Source organism: Tursiops truncatus, chromosome 5 (assembly GCF_011762595.2).
Source record: "Tursiops truncatus isolate mTurTru1 chromosome 5, mTurTru1.mat.Y, whole genome shotgun sequence".
Classification (NCBI taxonomy): domain Eukaryota; kingdom Metazoa; phylum Chordata; class Mammalia; order Artiodactyla; family Delphinidae; genus Tursiops; species Tursiops truncatus.
In genome coordinates, this window is record NC_047038.1 from 94,772,641 (window position 1) to 94,792,649 (window position 20,009).

The following is a 20,009-nucleotide window of genomic DNA, read 5'->3' on the forward strand; positions in this document are numbered from 1 at the left end:
GCCCCTGCTCACCGCAACTAGAGAAAGCCTGCATGCAGCAGCGAAAATCCAACGCAGCCAAAAATAAATAAATAAAAATAAATTTATTTTTAAAAAAGAATAAAACTATATACAATCAAACCATTGTCCTTAGAGGTTTAAGTTAAAAGCATTCAAAGGCTAGAGGTTACCACAAATGTAATTTGTCATCTAGTTAGCTGTAGGGAAAAAGATCACTTAATAAAAGGAGTATATTTAGTTGATTTAAATCAAAGTGATTGATTTTCATTTAACATTTGTCCACTATCGTTAGCCCAAGTTAGAAAATCAATTTCCGAATGACCCACGGGGAGAGCAGTTCCATGTAGCTATATATATTTAATGACAAGAACACATTAGTACTTCAATGCTTATAATAGTATTAAATAAAAGAAACTTTGTGTTTAAATTATTTTGCAGTTGTGACACAAGGCAGCATATCAAACAAGGCAACATATCAAAATGACAATGGAGCTAATCCAAAATCACATATTAATATCTTCTCTTTTCTGAAAGAAGCAGCAAGAAATAGACAAGTCTTATATATAGACAGAAAACTGGCATAAAATTTAATTATGCTACTCTCTTAAATACGTATCCCCTTTACTTTCTTCCATATGCAGTTATTTTCAATTTATTTAAAGCATAATAGTAGTAAAATATCCATTATGGATCTAGAATCATAGTGTTGTTATAGTTATTCAAGCGTATTTCAGAATATTGAGGGATATATGCCATTTTTAATTCTTACAGTAACTTGTAAAATGTTTATATGTATTTATTAATTATTGATGGCCTCATGAAATGTCTAATTACTAAAAAAGTATGAATTAATTTAAACAGATTTGTAAACAATGGACCAAAACATTCAACCTACATAAAATTGTTTCATTCCTCAAAGATTATTATAGCCTACTGTCTGAGAGCCAGTGCACAAGGTCCTGGGGTTATCCTAGTGAGCATGACAGGAAAAGTCCCATCTTCATGGAGCTGCCTTGATTGGAATTACATAAAAAGACAAGAATTCAAAGGTATCTTTGTGATCACTTATTTCTCTAAATACAAATGAAAAAACTGAGGACCAGAGAGATGAGGAAATTTGTGCCAGGTTTCAAGCTAATCAATGACAGTATAGAGATCACACATCTGACTCTTAATGTAGTGATCTTTCTAATATGCCACCAAGGGCTTTAGGAACTGCTGTAATTCTGCCTTCATCCCATAACTTACCTCCTAGAAAACTACTTGCAATTCATGGAACATACAAACTATTTCATCCATCTTGTGCCTTTGACCATGCTCTTCCATTCGGAGCCCAGAATTGAGGTGGCGGTGTAAGTTGCAGTATAAGAAGGCATTACATTACATAACTTCTGAGGTCCTTTATGATGCAGAAGTTCCTTATTCCACACAGCTCATGAATTTTCTGTGGAATTTACTGCCACTTCTAAATATTATCTTTTATTTATAGATGCATACGAAGTTAAATTATTTTTAAAAGTATGTATATATATATATATATATATATATATAAATAATAGGGTAATATGCATGCATTCTGAATACAGTTGTCCCTCTGCCCTCAGTATCCACAGGGGATTGGTTCCAAGATCCATGAGGACACCACAATCCACTGATGTTCAAGTCCTTTATATGAAATGGCAAAGCAGTTGGTCCTCCCTACCCACGATTTCTATATCTGCAGATTCAACCAGCTGTGGAATGAATTTCAACTGTACATGCTAAAACAATTTATGGATACAGACAGAGATAAAAATTGATCATTTGGGCCCCAAGAGAATCAGATTCAAAGCTGGAAATTTAGAAAGCACTTCTCTACTTGTATAAAAGCCCTAATGCACTCAGTTACTGACTGAACAGGGAGAAGAATAAAGTGCCGCACTGGACAATGATGACATGGCACGATGGGGCACTCACTGGACTGGAAATAAATAAAACCTGGGTTTGAATCTAGGCTCTGTTAGTTTTCAGCAGTGTAACCTTGGCAAATGCACTAAATTTCTCTGAGTCTCGTATTCTTCACCTATAAAATGGGAATAAAATGACACCTAACTCTTAGCACTAAGAGTTGACCACACCTAACTGAACATACCTAAGACATAGTAGGTGCTCAATGACTGTTAGCTGGATTTGAGTCCTAAGTCTTTCCCATGAGGAGAAATTGTCCCCTCTTTCCTGAAATTATGAGTGCTCTCAACAAGCACAATGCCGTGCTTTCACCCCATCAGACACATAAACAACCCTGACACATGCATGCACATGTGAATAAATACATGCATTCACGTACCTCTGTACTGCCAGTCTGAGCTTCAGTTACCTATCTAAATGTTCCTAAGAAGCAAGGAAGATCCTTAGGCCCCTGACAAATCAGGAAAAAAACATGAAGCCATGAATCTCTATTTTTTTTAGCTAATAAACCTAAGTTGGTGTTCAAAAAAAATGGGATTTCTAATAGCAAAATGTGTTATTTTATCCAAGAAACGACTTAACCACTTGACAATCCATCAGGCTTACTATATCATCATTTTCATATGATTCTTTTTGCAACTCATGATGAAAGACTAGATATAAATATAAAAGCATTGATACCAGGTAAAATTGTACAGAAAAACACATATTATCTCCATTCCTATCCCAAATTTCATTTGGTCATGTTACTACCCAGCTCCAAAACTTTACTGGTTCTCCACTGCCTATAAATGAAAATTTAAACTCTTGATACATGCAGATTTTTGCATTGTCTCTCCAATAATTCCAGTGTGCAAAAATAAATAGGTGGATAAAGAAATGCTATTTCATTTTCATGTTTTATCTTATTTATATTTAAAGCTAATCATAAAAGGAAGAAAGCACTGCTGTAAAGAGTAAACATAGTCGCGGAGGTGGCAAGAAGAAGCCCCTGAAGCAGCCCAAGAAGCAAGCCAAGGAGATGGACGAGATAAGGCATTCAAGCAGAAACAGAAGGAGGAGCAAAAGAAACTCGAGCTGTTCCTTGTGCCTGAGGCAATGATAATCCTTAGTTCCATTCCTGTTTAAACATCTGGATTAAACATCTGGATTCCCTGCCATAACATCTGTTGCCACCTATAGCTAGAATGAAGTGTTGTCTTGGAACCTATTGTACATTTAAGAATAAACTTTTGTAAAAAAAAAAAAAAAAAAAGAGTAAACATAATATATCTCAAAACCAAATTTGTGATTTTAAATTTGTAGACAATAATATTTAAGTCACTGGCTATAACTTGCTACTGAAATTTAGTTCACAGTCATCAGAAGTAAGATATACTTGTAAAAATTAATTTAGTGTGTTGTATATTTTCATTACAGATATTTTCATTTTGCCCAAATACATGGAGAATTTGAAATATAATTCCGAAATCATAATTCTGAAGTTTAGGCCTTATCTGCTTTTGGAAGATTTCCCCTGGAAGAACTGCAAGCCATTTTTTCATAGCCTCCCTAGCCAAAATACTCACAATTAATACAGTTAGTTGTAGTTTCACACTGAAAAGTATCACGGAATAATAACATAGATTTAATAGTAAAGGGAGATAAACCTGACAAACATGAGTGGAATAGCCACAGTGGGGAGAAAATAAGAATTTTAAGGAAAGGCTGCTTAGTCATTTCAAGGTTCAATCTGTTTAATTCCCAATGATTAGGTTTGCAACAGTGGAATATGGAACCATACAAACATACAATTTGTAGTTTATTACTTAAATAAACATTTAATTCTCCTATTGCCTGCAAGTTTTTCAGAAGAATAATGTCTTCCCCATTCTTTTTTTTTTTTTTTTTTTTTTTTTTGGTACACGGGCCTCTCACTGTTGTGGCCTCTCCCATTGCGGAGCACAGGCTCTGGACATGCAGGCTCAGCGACCATGGCTCACGGACCCGGCCGCTCCCCAGCATGTGGGATCTTCCTGGACCGGGGCACGAACCCATGTCCCCTGCATCGCCAGGCGGATTCTCAACCACTGAGCCACCAGGGAAGCCCTCTTCCCCATTCTTCATTCCTTTTTCCTTTTTTATTTGCTTCTTTTCCCCTTTCTGCTCCTAATCTTCCCTTCTTCTATTTCATAATCTGACATTTCCTCTTCAGTGAAGTATTTTGTATGCTGGTAAACATGAAAGTAACATTATTCACATTTACGGCTGTTGCTATGCCTAGGAATTTTATTTGGATTTATTGTTACTTGTCTATAATTCCTAACTGCCCTATAGTAACTGTCAAAAGGTGAAGGCCTGAATATTAACCCAGGGAAATCTTTGAAAGATGTAAATGAAAATATTTATGTAAGATACACACACACACACACACACACACACACACACACACACACACACACACCTCTCTCTCTCCTAAACCTCTCATCTTATAAAAGAGCATCTGATGCCAAAGCATGAACAGTGTATTAAGGGCTTAACTTCAGTATTAATAACTCAGATTTAAAACTCATGGCAATTAATTAAGATTAATGACAGAAGTCAGCCCCTTTTCCCCAATGTAACACTTCCTCCCATCTCTTCAATTCCCCACTCCACTGACCCTTCCATGCTTATTTCAGCATGAAAACCTGAGGTCCTGAAACTTTGATCCTGTTATCTGCTGCCTATCGTATCTGAGATTAATGAAGTAGACATTAGCAAATTTACACACAACAACTCAGCTGCCCTACTTTAAGCAGTTAATGGAAAAGAAACTAATCTAGTTAAGAGCATAGGACTAGTTCATAAATCTGGATTCAGAGGACAAATAAAGCCATCACACTTCTTCTGGAGAGTAGGGACTGAGTTCAGTCACCAGCCTTCTTGTCACTGTTGAGAAGCCAGTGTTTCTATAAACTGGACTAATGAGACGCTCAGAGCTGGCATAAGCCACATGTAGGCCTGGACAGAAGATGATAATGCGAGAGACTGACATTGCAATGTACGGTTTCACCTGGATAAATATATATCTTACAAGAATTTCAATCACTGAAAACTTCTCTTGGACCAAATATGAAACAAAGATTAAATCTGTTTTTAAAAAAATGAGAAAAAGGCAACTGCAAGCAAGAAAATAATAACATATCCTGATAAAGAGAATTAATAAAAATTATAAGCCTTCATCTATTCAGAATTCAACCTAAGAGAAAATAATTGTGTCATGCTCTTATAACTCAGAAAATGTTCAATAGATTTAATTATAAATTAAAAATTAATCATCATCCCAAAGTGATAAATCTTAGCTCCACAGAAATTGCATTTTTATGTATCAGCATCCTCAGCCATATCTTTATAAGAGATAATTTAAGTTTGTCTAATTTAAGAATTGCTCTGATGTCTTAGCTTAGTTTCAGGGTGGAGTCATGAAGATACAATAATAAGTCCTGATAATAAAAAACATTTATGTTCTACAAAGTCAAAATGATGTATCGCTTAAGAATCAGTAGAGTTTACGCATAAATTCATTCATAGCTCATTTTTACTTTTAATCAATTATAATAAAACTAAAAGGGACATTAGTACACACAATTCTGTTCACTGAATCAACATCTTGTGCACATTATAGGGAAATACTGAGAATTTTTGGCATAGGACATCATACCCAGATTTAGAAGGTTAAGGTCTTAACGCTGCTCACTGCATTGTGGAAACCATGGGGTCTGCAGGCCTCAGCTTAGATGCATGAGGTGAAGGGTAATTAGAATAACTGGCAGTAAAGTTAAAATGTGAAAGCCATACATAAGGAATACAGTAATCCAGTTAAACACAGAGAATATGGTGACAATAAGACATCCAAGATGAAAATTCATATAAGCTTTCAAAGACATGCAAGTAGAATGGAGGAGGGAGGATAGAATTGTCTAAAAATGGTGTGTATAGTGATGATAGCAAAGCAGTGAAACTCTATATGGTCTCTAGAGAAAGTAGGATGAGAGAAAACATAAGGTCAAGGGTTAAACTGTAGGAATCAACTGATGTTAGAAGATAGAAGAAAGGAGAGAAATGAAAGTGTTAAAGATAATTGGAGAGTAATTGCTCTTTATTCTCGACCTCTTATCTGTATGCTATGTATATAAATGTGCTATTTTAATTTTTTATTGAAGTATGTTTTACAGATTTACTGACTCTGTCAGTTAAGATAGGATATGATATAATATGATATGTGTGTGATTGCAAACCAAAATGTGCTTGATACTGGACAGGATTATGAAAAAATATTCAATATATAATATGTATTATTTTCAGTACACTAACCTGCTTTTGAAGAAGAATCATGGGACTCTGAAGTTTAGGAAATTAGAACCATCTTTTTTTCACATATTTTCTAAGTGAAAAGAGCTCTCTAGAGTGAGTGATATGAGGTATAATCAGTGAATAAAATTATTTTGAAATGGGAGTTTGTCAAACTATCCCAATTTCATTAACTGAAAAAAAAAAAAGCATTAGGAGAAAAAAAAAGAAATTTCTTATAACCCTTTGAAATAAAAAAACAGTTAATTTTTAATCCAAAGTCAGATAAATAAAATGGTAAACAAGTGAATGTCCACTGCACTCAAACATAATTTGTTGCAAAGTTTGAACAGTAAATCATTTTTTTATACCTCAAAGTTTACAACAGTTTCAAATTTCTCAAATGTTAGAGGCTGTGATTTGATTTAGAGCAGAATTAGTGGAGAATATATGTTTATGTGAAGCAATTTTAAAGATGATTTACTTAGATTTTAAGTGTATATTATAAAAATTATAGTATTTTATTTGGAAAAAGAAAAGGAAATGAAAGCTATTTAGCCAAAATGTCATTTATTTCTCCTTAAAAGTATATATTTATGTAATGTATTAATATAAATTCATTTTTAAAAGGGGGCAATAAAAGCTTTCTACTCAGGCCGATTTTCTTAACTGCATTATGCAGGTTGCCTTAAACTAAACTTATAAATGGGGGTCTGGTAGACATAAAGACACCATCATTATTCACTCTGTTAAAGTAATAAACTGTCTACAAAATAATGTACTTTTTCCCCTCCTTGGACTATATCCTTTGAGCTCTAAATTTAAAACTGAATATTTAAAATATACAAAATAATATAGATTTTTGTAAATTCTTAGAAATTTTAAAATGATTTATTTAAATAATTACAAATCTAATCTTCTGTAATTAAAATTAAATAAAGGCTACACAAAAAGTACTCAGTCACAGGAAAAGAAAGGTTAAAAATTCTATCTTGGGCTTCCCTGGTGGCGCAGTGGTTGAGAGTCCGCCTGCCAATGCAGGGGACGCGGGTTCGTGCCCCGGTCCGGGAAGATCCCACATGCCGTGGAGTGGCTGGGCCCTTGAGCCATTGGCCGCTGAGCCTGCGTGTCCGGAGCCTGTGCTCCGCGACGGGAGAGGCCACACAGTGAGAGGCCTGCTTACCGCAAAAAAAAAAAAAAAAAATTCTATCTTTGCTGACATTTCTGCTCCCAACTGGATGATTTAACTGATGTCCTCAAGGGGCTCAACATCAAAGCTGTATATTGACCCTAAGAAAATAATATACTTAGCCCTGGACAACCAATGCTAACTCTTGATATTTTCAAAGTATTCTTTTAGTGTGCTCACTGTTGACAAAAAAGGTTTATTTCTAAACTCAGTGCATTAATTTGAGGATATTTAAACTAATTTAATAATTTTTGTCTCAATTATCAAAGTGTTGTTGATCAATAATAACCAAGAAATATCTCTACCTAAACTTATAAGTTAATACATAACATGTATATGATGCCACTAAATACAAGCTATTTTGGATCAGAGGGGTAAAAAGCCAATTAAATATCTAAGTTCTATTTATACTTTCTCTGAAAAAAATAAAGCTTTTTTGGTAATTTAAATGATTAAAATTTGCATATTCTGTATTTCACTTTAGGGAACCAAACTGAGTCAACACTTTTGCCAGCTTATATGCATAATTAAGAGATGATTTTGGTTAAATTATGAAATGGCATCAAAAAGCACTCTATTTCATGAATTTGTTATTTTCCACCGAAACAGACATTAGTTGATGACATACACACTGAGAAAATATGTTCTATAGGAATATATATACACATATATTTATATTAAACATTTTACACACACATACAAATATACACACATACACACACACTCATAAATCAGACAGTGGAATTGTAACAATGGCGTGTTCATGACGTGAGTTATTCTAGTAAAAATTTGCCTTTCAAATATGTATAAACTAAAGTTAATTCCTTCTACTAATTTAAACGGGATAGTTAAGGTATTTTAAGGATGCCCTGAAATATAATGACAAGAGATAATAAGAATGAAAGATACTGGTAGTAACATAAGGGATAGAAAATTCTAGTGGTACTTTTTCCCAGTGATGTTGCGACGTAATTGGCCTACAGGACCATACAAAATTTCAGAACTTATAGAAATAAAATGTAAGCAATCACTTTACAATTTTTTAAATTTTTGATATTTTTCTTTCATTTAAGTATAAAAAAGGAAAAGTATGAAAGCACTGTGGCATTTTGTGTTCAATAGGACGGAGTCAATAAGGCTAAAATAAAGGGCTATCTTACAGCGCCTAAAATCTATTACAAAGTTTGGCTATAGGACACAAAATATTTTCATAGAATCGAAAAACTAAGTTTAAGAATTCAGTCATTATTGATACGATGTATAAAATAGACAACTACGGGGCTTCCCTGGTGGCGCAGTGGTTGAGAGTCCGCCTGCCGATGCAGGGGACATGGGTTCGTGCCCTGGTCCGGGAAGATCCTACATGCCGCAGAGCGGCTGGGCCCATGAACTATGGCCGCTGAACCTGCGCGCCCTGCAACAGGAGAGGCCACAACAGTGAGAGGCCTGCATACCGTGAAAAAAAAAAAAAAAAAAAAAGACAACTATGAGAACCTACTGGGAACTCTACTCAATGCTCTGTGTTGCCTAAACGGGAAGGAAATCCAAAAAAGAAGGGATATATGTATACGCATAGCTGATTCACTTTGCTGTACAGTAGAAACTAACACAACATTGTAAAGCAACTATACTCGAATAAAAATTTTAAAAAAAAGAATGCAGTCATTAGCATCATAATTCCAAGCACTGAAAACATCTGACATATCAAATCATCTGAGTGAAGGTTTCAAACTGCTCAGAAACACACACAACTGGTTTACGTTTTGCAAATGTGATGGGGAACTTAAAGGCAGTGTGGCACAAAATCTCTGCCTTCCAGATGCTTCTTCAATCTGAAGATGAAGTGGTTTGATAGCACAGAGCACTGGGTGATTTGTAAGCATGACAGAGTTCAGAGTGATCCTTGGGAGGGTAAGAATCCTTGACGAAGCCGCCATTGAAGAGGGTGAGGCCATTTGTTTTGAGCATGAGAATTCAGAAGCAGGACTGACAGAGGAGTGAACATAAATCTAGAACTGGAAAGGTAAGCCAGAGGTCCAGCCTGAATCATCTGCCACTGCGGTTATCAGGCTTCTGTGGTGCCTTTTAAATGAACCTGTGCTACCTATGGTCTCAGGTTGGGTTTTTGTGGGTTTTTTTTTTTTTTTTTTTTTTTTTTTTCCTGCAGATTGTTTAAAAATCAGAGGACTGGCATTGAGTTCTGTTATAATGAACATTTTTCTTTATAAAAGCAGCTACCATCAACCATTTAAAAAAATGAAAATATCTGCACAATTAACATAAGTCCTCTCCACGTAATAAATTTAGGTTAACTGGAAACTCACTATGCATTTATGTTGCTTATTTCACCACTGACTGATGAAAACTTTGCCACATGCCCGCGTTTCTCCCCAGGCCATGGCTCCCCAGCTGCACCCACTCCAAAGGCTACCTTCAAGTCAGCACCTTTCCTTTATCTCAGTGGTGGCACAGCTATTTCCTCAGGTGAGGCAGCCTAAATATTATTAATGATAAAAGTTTACATGACCATGGAATCTTTATTACCTTACCATACCCTGGAGCTTTACTTGCCAGACTAATATTTTAACCAAATCTGTTATGCCATAGATGTGTGTGTGCACAATTATGAGTTTTTGCAATATTCCCAGCAAAAATTATACAAATCCTTAAATTTTTTTCCAGCTGGATCTAGGTGGTAGAGGGGGAACTTCCTCAAAAGAGAAAAATGCTTCTGTTAACGTGTGATTCTTACTTTTGAGTTTTAATATGCAACTATCAGTACGAAACCTTTATAAATGGGGAAAAAGTCAATGCAATTTTCTAAATTCTGTCTTACTAAAAAATGAAATACATTGGAAAAAATCTAATTCTATTTCATCTCCATGTAATAAAAAGCCCTAAGTTTAAAAACAGACATAGTGGGCGTACTTCACAGATGTTACTATCACTAGGATTCTTTTATTGCCGTATTTAAATTTGTCTGCTTACTGGTGAACGAGGGACTGCGGTCTGAAGGTTAACATAACCTCGATTACAGACAGGAAGCTCCTTGGAGATTTAATTGGTTTGTGGAACAACTCCCAAACTAGTGCTGCGCTTTCTTCTTTCTTCGCTTTGCTGCTTCTCTGGCTCTCTCTTTTCAGATAAAAAAGGAGAACGCATGGTAATGCATCATTTATAAATTACCTTGTTATTGCAAAAACAAAACACCGCTTTGAAAACCAAACAAAACTCCTGCTGCGGACTCCAGCATGTTTGATGGAGGCCCTTCAAAAGAGTCCACGGCTTAATGGAGGTTATGTGGAGACTTCGATCTGTACCTGCTGTCCCCCGTCACTCCCTGGAAACTTGGCGGCAGATGTTGCAGCGTTAAGTTGTCTCTGAAGTGGCTTTCTGTCCTCGTCTCCCCGCCGCCACGGAGTCAAACTGCATTAGATCTCTTTATTTGTGCCTAAGGCAAGTTAGGGAGCGCAGCTGTGTCCACCCCCGCTCCTACCTTTGGTGTTTCAAGCCTCCAGGCAGCGAGCGTGAGACCAAAACGTTCCTGCCGCTCTCAACTACCTCCGCTGACAATCCGGCCGCTCGCTGCGGGCCGGGGCGGCCGCTGCCGCCGCTGCAAACAGATGTCGGTGACAACCTGCTCGCTCACACCTGGAAGCGCGCGGCGCGCTGCAACATTCATGACTGCGAGGAATTGCAGCCACGATCAAAGCCCAGGCCCGGCTGCCGGACCCCGCCACCTCGGCAGGGGCTGGCGGCGTCCATAGGTAGCGGGAGTGAGGGGCAGAGCGAAAGATCTCTCGCGCCACTTGGATTCTTGATGCCTGAACTTCAATTACTTGATCAAGGACTTCAATTCAGCGGTGAATCTTGCAAATGAGCCCGGTGCGGCCTCTGAGCCATAAAAGGAGAGTATTTGGCTTGAAATTCAGCGTGACGGGACTTGCACAGTAAGTGTGCGTAACTCCCGGTTTAGTCCTACGGACGCTGATTTGTTTATTAAACTAAACTCTCAAGAGGCAGAATCTGCAGTAAACAATTTATAAATAAATGACAAGATTGGTTTCCAAGGTAGAAAACACGCCGTTGACTAGGCAGAGGTTGTGTTATTTTGGAACCATCAGCCACAACCTGAAAACAATTGTGTTTTACTGTCTTTCCAGCAGTGTAGTTTGTTGTGTCTTTTTTTTTTTTCAAGAAAAGCGTGACTATATCTTTAAAATTCAGAAATGAGAAAGCATTCTCATTTGTTTCTTGATATATGAAGCAAAATGCATCCATGTCTAATGATATGAAAATGTTTCCAAAAGTCCTCCTAATCTCTACAATGTACAAATTGCTTTAAACACACACACACACACACACCACACCCCTCCTATACCATACACACATTTCATAAGAAGCATAATCAAAAGTAAACATACACAAGCCTTTACAAGCACAGGAAAATAACAAAATTATTTGCAAAATTTTTTCACCAATTGATATGTTGATAAGAAAGTTTCTCTTAAAAAGAACTGGACTTGAATAGCTAATAACATTTGTTCCAATGAACTATTTGATATGCAGAGACAAACCTTTTTAGTGGAATCAATATCAATACATATATATACCTACTTATACCGTATATATAGTACACATACCGTATATATAGTATTTATGAAATCTTTCATGAGTAGTCTGAGTAATTTGAGATCAATATTTTAACTTAGTTTAATCAAGTACTGATTGGTTTCAGGGGAGTAACTTTGAAGACAGAATTTTACCCTTCCTTATGTTGATGGAACCTAATCATAGGTAAGTCTAGTTATCTAAAGCTATCAGAAAAAACTCCAAGACACTTTCTCATTCAACGATTATGCCCTGGCTTGCCCAGAAAATCCAAAGCAAAGAATGGCCAGAAAACTAGAGGACACTGCTACTTGGATATCTTAGTCACCTAAATTTAAATTTTTCTCTACCCCATGTAATCCTATGAGACAAACCATGTCTATATAAACTAAATTGATAAAAACCATAGAGTTCAGGCAGTTTAATTTTTGAGAGCTTAACTAACTAGCCACGGTGACTTCTACCACCAACAGAAGGTAACAGTGAGCCATGGTCTTTTTCTCATACATAGATAAAGCAAATCACCCCAGCTTTATATCATACATCAAAATTAGCTGGGCCAAATATCCTCTAAATCCCTTATTCTCTTTCTGCCTCTGGGTCCTCAATTTCTTACTAGGTAAATAAAGTTTCTCAAATGAAAGCTACTTTAAAGCAAAAAAAGTACTGGAATTTTAAAAATATTATATGTCCTTTTTTTAAAATAAAATTTGTGGGATGCTGGAGTGTCTACTATAATACAGATTATGCCATGCACCATGCAAACATGATTTTATTTAGACAAATAATTAAATATTACTTTTTGGATAATAATATTTGATTATTCCAGTTATTATAAAGTCTTTTAAATAAAATCCACCAAATATTTACTATGAGTAAGTGTCCTATGATTGGTTCAGATTCTTTGGGGCACAAGTACACAGAGTCACATGGGTTGGCCTTACCAATAACAATACTTACTGTGTTCATAAGGAAAAGAATAGAGCAATTGAAATACTTCATTCAGAAGAAGAAGCCAAAAAGAAAATCAGCACAGTGTATAAGAAATGCATAAACTGGTATAAGAAATTAGCAACTGTGTTAAGTGAAAGCATAGTGAAGATAAATGTGTTTGAGAAGAAACAGATTAGATGGATGAATGAAAGGAAGGAAGGGAGGGAGGGAGGGAGGGAAAGCAGGGAGGGAGGGAGGGTGGGAGGTAAGGAGGGAGGGAGGAAGGAAGGAAGGAGTGGGGGAAGGAAAGCATTCTAGAGATCATACAACCGAAACATTATGCTGACTTCCTAAAACATAATGTAAATATATAACAAATGCAGGGACTCTTCAGTTGTACTAATAACATACAGAACAACTAATTCTGCCACAGTATTAGAATGATTCTTGCTGTGTAATTCTATAATTTAGTCTCTGAAAAAATACAGGTTATAGTCATGTATGTATGGGGGACGGGAATTTTACATTGGCATTAATTCCATCAAATAAAGAGGATTTGACAGATGATGTGGAGTTGAAAGAAACTCAGATATTCTTAATAATCTTTGTGAAACATGAAAAATGGGGAGATGAGAAAAAAAAAGGGGATGGCAAAGATCTCTCAGGTTGTCTAAAGGAAAAAAGTTATATGCTGGTAACTATAGAGTTGACATCAAACCCCAGTTTAAAAAAATAATAAATATTATAAAGGATCATAGCAAGAATCAGAAGCAAAAGAGCTAATCATGTCACACTTACCTAATTTCCATGATCAAATAATTTTGGATCACTGGTTTGGTTGGATGGGGGAATACATAAATATACGTTCAGCAAACTATTAAACAAATTAAATTCAGCAAACTATTTAACAAAATTTATTAAATATGCTTGGAGTAAGATGGTAAACTGAGTTTATAGTATTGGTGGGCTCCTAGCTTTACCGTATTCATGTCAATTAACTGTGTAGAGTGTCAACCTAGACAACCAAGGCTCTCATGGAGTACCCCACTGAGGTCTGAACAGTGGCTTGAACTAAGTGACAAAAATTCTGGAAGCAGCAAAGCCATCAAGAATAGGTACTATGAAAAATGATTAAGTCAGACTGTGTCAGGCACATATAGAATCATATATTTGATGGAAAAGCAAATCAACTGATTGCACTAACAATTGATATTTACTAAGCTTAAAGTCCTGCATTTAAATAAAAAGAAATTAAAAAACCATAAATCATGTCTATAGGTGAAGAGTGAAAATATTGGAATTTTAGTTAATAACACAATAAAAGTTTACTATCTTTTGTCTATATTTTTGAAATACAAAATCTTTGAAAACTGAAAGTTTTATGTTAAGTTTGTCACCAAAACCTGACCTGAACTAACTTGAGAGTATTTATGGTCTTTATTTATTCACTTGTAACAATTAATATTTCTGTAGCAGAATGTCTCAGTAATGAGCTGAGGAGATGATGCTTTACATGAAATATGATATATGGACTGTATCAGATTCCTAAAATCTGAAAAATTCTGAATTTTGAAACAATTTAACCCCAAGAGTTAGAATAAAAGGTTTTAGGATTATATAAGACAGAAGTGTGACCAAATTACTAAAAAACAAAGGAAACTTTGGTCAAAATAAAGGAAGCAACATTCTTCAATTATGGAAAAATGAATGATGACTTAACCTGCTGGGGCAACATGTAAAATATTCTAGCACTATAATCTAAGAAGAATGTTAGATTTACTTGGTATCTAACAAAGTGCTTGGTACACGTTCGACACTAGATAAATATTTGTTGAATGAATGAAAGAATGAGTACAATGCATCATTCAAAAGCACAAATATATCAATTTATCCAAACTCAAAGACTTCTTATCATCTATTCCCAACCTTCCATTCTGGTTTTAATCCCCAACTTCCAGACTATCTTTTTTTTTTTTTTTTTCTTTAAAAAGAACCTTTAATAAATGGTCCTGGGAGATAGCCTCATCCACCAGAGGGCAGACAGCAGAAGCAAGAAGAACTACAATCCTGCAGCCTGTGGAACAAAAACCACATTCACAGAGAGATAGACAAGATGAAAAGGCAGAGGGCTATGTGTCAGATGAAGGAAAAAGATAAAACCCCAGAAAAACAACTAAATGAAATGGAGATAGGCAACCTTCCAGAAAAAGAATTCAGAATAATGATAGTGAAGATGATCCAGGACCTCGGAAAAATAATGGAGGCAAAGATCGAGAAGATGCAAGAAATGTTTAACAAAGATCTGGAAGAATTAAAGAACAAACAAACAGAGATGAACAATACAATAACTGAAATGAAAAATACACTAGAAGGAATCAATAGCAGAATAACTGAGGCAGAAGAACGGATAAGTGACCTGGAAGACAGAATGGTGGAATTCACTGCTGCAGAACACAATAAAGAAAAAAGAATGAAAAGAAATGAAGACAGTCTAAGAGCCCTCTGGGACAACATTAAATGCAACAATATTCACATTATAGGGGTCCCAGAAGGAGAAGAGAGAGAGAAAGGACCCGAGAAAATATTTGAACAGATTATAGTCAAAAACTTCCCTAACATGGGAAAGGAAATAGCCACCCAAGTCCAGGAAGTGCAGAGAGTTCCAGGCAGGATAAACCCAAGGAGAAATACACTGAGACACACAGTAATCAAATTGGCAAAAATTAAAGACAAAGAAAAATTATTGAAAGCAGCAAGGGAAAAATGACAAATAACATACAAAGGAACTCCCATAAGGTTAACAGCTGATTTCTCAGCAGAAACTCTACAAGCCAGAAGGGAGTGGCATGATATATTTCAAGTGATGAAAGGGAAGAACCTACAACCAAGATTACTCTACCCAGCAAGGATCTCATTCAGATTCGAAGGAGAAATCAAAAGCTTTACAGACAAGCAAAAGCTAAGAGAATTCAGCACCACCAAACCAGCTCTACAACAAATGCTAAAGGAACATCTCTAAGTGGGAAACACAAGAGACAAAAGGACCTACAAAAACAAACTCCAATATGAATGGATTAAATGCTCCAATCAAAAGGCACAGGCTTGCTGAATGGATCAAAAACAAGACCCACATATATGCTGTCTACAAGAGACCCACTTCAGACCTAGGGACACATACAGACTGAAAGTGAGGGGATGGAAAAAGATATTCCATGCAAATGGAAATCAAAAGAAAGCTGGAGTAGCAATATTCATATCAGATAAAATAGACTTTAAAGTAAAGAGTGTTACAAGAGACAAGGAAGGACACTACGTAATGATAAAGGGATCAATCCAAGAAGAAGATATAACAATTATAAATATATATGCATCCAACGTAGGAGCACCTCAATACAGAAGGCAACTGGTAACAGCTCTAAAAGAGGAAATTGACAGTAACACAATAATAGTGGGGGACTTTAACACCTCACTTACACCAATGGACAGATCATCCAAACAGAAAATTAATAAGGAAACACAGCTTTAAATAGAGACAATACACAATAGACCAGATCGATTTAATTGATATTTATAGGACATTCCATCCAAAAACAGCGGATTACACTTTCTTCTCAAGTGTTCATGGGACATTCTTCAGGATAGATCACATCTTGGGTCACAAATCAAGCCTCAGTAAATTTAAGAAAATTGAAATCATATCAAGAATCTTTTCTGACCACAATACTATGAGATTAGAAATCAATTACAGGGAAAACAAAAACGTAAAAAACACAAACACATGGAAAAATAAATAAATAAAAATAATAAATCGTCCTGGGACAGCTTACTATTAACACACACAAGAAAATAATAAAATTAGTTCCTTGCTTTACCTTATTTACAAACATAAATTCCAGATGGACTAAAGGTAAAATTTTTTAAAACTTTCTGAAGACAATACAAAAGAACATCTTTATGACATCAGAGTAGGGAAAGATTAATTAAATAGGACACAAAGTATAAACCACAACATCAAGATTGATCAAATGGACACCAAAAGACACTTATCACAGAGTATTGTCAAAAATTTCTCTTCCCCTGGACTTTGAAGGTCATATTTGCCCCAGACTATCCACAAACCACTGTTCTTGGCTGCCTCAGAGATTTTATTCATGATGCTTCATCTGTGGAAATACTCATTCCACCTAACTTCACCTGATGAATCCCTACTCATTTTCAAAGATAGAAGGCCTGTATTTTTGAAGAAGCATTCCCAAATTCCTCCAGGAAGAGTTAATCTCTCTTCCTCTATACACTCAAGAGTACTTGACACCTACCTATAAATGGCCCAGAGCACATTCTGGAATAAATTTTATTTTTGTATGTATCTTGTTTCCCAAACAAATTTTAGTTTCTTAAGGGCAAAGGTTATAGTTTGTACCCGCTCCCCAGTATCACCTAATGCCATTACTTGTGCATATTTATAATTCAGAAATTATTGAATTAAGTCAAAATTAGTACAAGTGAAAAAAGGCCAAAAAACTAAATTTTAATCATGAGAGTTAAAAGAATACAGAAAGTACTGACAAGAGTGCTGGAACCACTCTCTGTTTTTGCTAATACATCTTTAGTGCTAGCACTATACCCAACACTCAAAAAGATGAAAATTATTGAACAAATGAACTAATGTCTAACTTGGGGGACAGAAAACTAAGATAATACATGAAAACAATTTAAAAACCTGCAAAGTAGAAGTCTAGAATATTGAAGAATAGTATTGTTATATGTTGTTCCAGAAGCAGAACTCCAGATCATGCATTAATTTAAACAGAGGCACAAATTTCATTACATATAAGAACTTTCTATTAACCACAGTGGTTTGGTAATGAAAGAGGCTGCTTCATAAACCACCTGGTTCTCTCTACTTATGGTCCAAGCAAAGGGTAAATGATCTGTTGGGAATATTCCAGGAATATTTTCTTAAATTGCTTCTCCAAATGGCTGAACTCAGATGTTTATAAAACTACCTCCATCTCATAGAAGTGAGATCTAAAAATTTAGATGTTTTGGTATTTTAAACACCTAGCTAGAATCATATAACACTAAATATAGCTTGGCACTGAAAAATAAATATTAATCTCATCAGTTATTTCATCCTTAAAAAAAAAAAGCCCATCAGACCTGAATAACCTAATGTCCTCTGAAGCTGAAATCAATGAAGTTCATGCACTTGTTAAAACAGAATGATGATCACGTTGACACACAATGAAAAGATTCTGTTATTATTACTAACAGTATTGTGTCTCTGAACCAAACCTGCTCATTGTTGCATATGAAAAGGTTTTAAACTATTTTTCTTATATCGATACAACAGGAAATAGTGCTTATATATTAAAGAAATTATAAAGCTGGAGTAATTCTAGCCACATTTCCAATAATAAAAAAGCCTCAAAAAGGCTTCCTTGGGACTTCCTTGGTAGCATAGTGGTTAAGACTCTGTGCTCTCAGTACAGGTGTCCCAGGTTCAATCCTGGTCAGGGAACTAGATCCCACATGCATGCTGCAACTATGAGTTCACATGCCACAACTAAGGAGCTCATGTGCCTCAACTAAGGAGCCTGCGAGCCGCACCTAAGACCTGGCACAACTAACTAACTAAATATTTTTTTAAAAAAGGCTTCCTTGATAGGGAAAATGCATACACATATATGTGTGTATGTATTTATGTATGTATTTTTATACATAAGTGTGTGTGTGTATCTCACCATTGCAGATGTCCATAACGCTTTATAACTTTCAAAGCACTTTCACATTTTCAAGAAATTAGATTAAATCAACTTTGAAGGCAGGAAAATACTTATTTATACCTAAAGCGACAGAGGATCTGAGGCATGTACCCCAGGCCTCAATGCTAGTAAATGTTAGCAAGACTTACTAATCCCCACTCTGTCCTCCCCGCTGGGTAAAAAACCTCAGAACAGAATGCGACGCCGTCCAAGTCAAAGGCTGAAGCATTGAGTGTGCTTATTAAAGTATGTGTACAGTGGACCTTAATTTTTATGTTACTTGAAAAGGGCCTCGTGTTAAACTGTGGCTTGAAGACATATTCTAACAATAGATAATCATTTATTAAGCACCCTACGTAATAGGAATTTGCATGAGACAATAATAATTCCTTCTTCAGCTGTAATGAGGACTTTAGGTTCTTTTTGATTATTATTTCCCTCCCTTCCTTATACACACCTGAGCGGTCACTATTTTCCTAACACATCCCCACATACAAACCTCATCTCCTTCCTGAGGTCGCATCAAGGACACCCGGTCATACTGCCTCCGCAACAAAGCCCAGAGCGCATCCAGCCGACCCTAAAGGGAAACGTGATCTGTAAATACCTGGGGAATGTACTCGGCCTCTGCTTGTTAAATAAATGAGCTAAAATGAAGAAGGTAAAGCCTTATTTTCTCCTCTCATTTCTTTCATAAATTTAACGAATAAATAAATAACAAAAATGGAGTTTCTTGTTACTGAGAAATATTCAGTTGTTATAAGGTAAATTGAATGTCTGTTATTTGATATACCTTGGTCCTCCTGCAGATGGTTGCGGGGGCAGGCAGGGAGACTAAAAGGGTTACACTTTCTCTAGGAAGTTGCCGTTAAATCCCACAAAGTTTGAACAGTCACCTTAATTGGTGTGTACCACTTTGTCTGAGGAGGCTGGAGTGTAGGTTTGGGTCGAGGTGGTCTGGGCCTAAGGGGCTCCTCTGGTTCTTCAGGAATGGTCACCACAGCATTTTTGGCTTTCTCTAGCCTTGCACCTTCCTCCGTAGATCCTTTATCGCCCCAACGAACCTTTAAAACAAAGAGAAATACTGATATCAGACATATAGTGGCCTAGAGGCACAGGCTCTTGTTTAGTTGGTTCTTTGATTCACCACCTCAGAGTCCAAAGATGAGTAGGTATCCTAGCTCCAAATTCCTACTCTTCTGAGATTTAATAGGTTTCTCATGTATTTAATATTAAGATTCTAGAAATAAAGA

At 36.0% G+C, this 20,009-nt stretch overlaps 1 protein-coding gene across 4 annotated transcripts in view; it reads right to left on the bottom strand.

The window, feature by feature from the left end:
- Positions 1–20,009, bottom strand: part of ANTXR2 (ANTXR cell adhesion molecule 2) — a 172,547-nt gene that overhangs the window by 44,044 nt on the left and 108,494 nt on the right. For all 4 annotated transcript variants that reach the window (XM_073805381.1, XM_073805382.1, XM_019932789.3 and 1 more), the window contains 2 exons: positions 19,653–19,820; positions 19,256–19,336 (listed from right to left, as the gene is read on the bottom strand). In XM_073805381.1, coding sequence (XP_073661482.1) covers positions 19,256–19,336; positions 19,653–19,820 — 249 coding nt within the window. The remainder of the gene's footprint in view (positions 1–19,255; positions 19,337–19,652; positions 19,821–20,009) is intronic.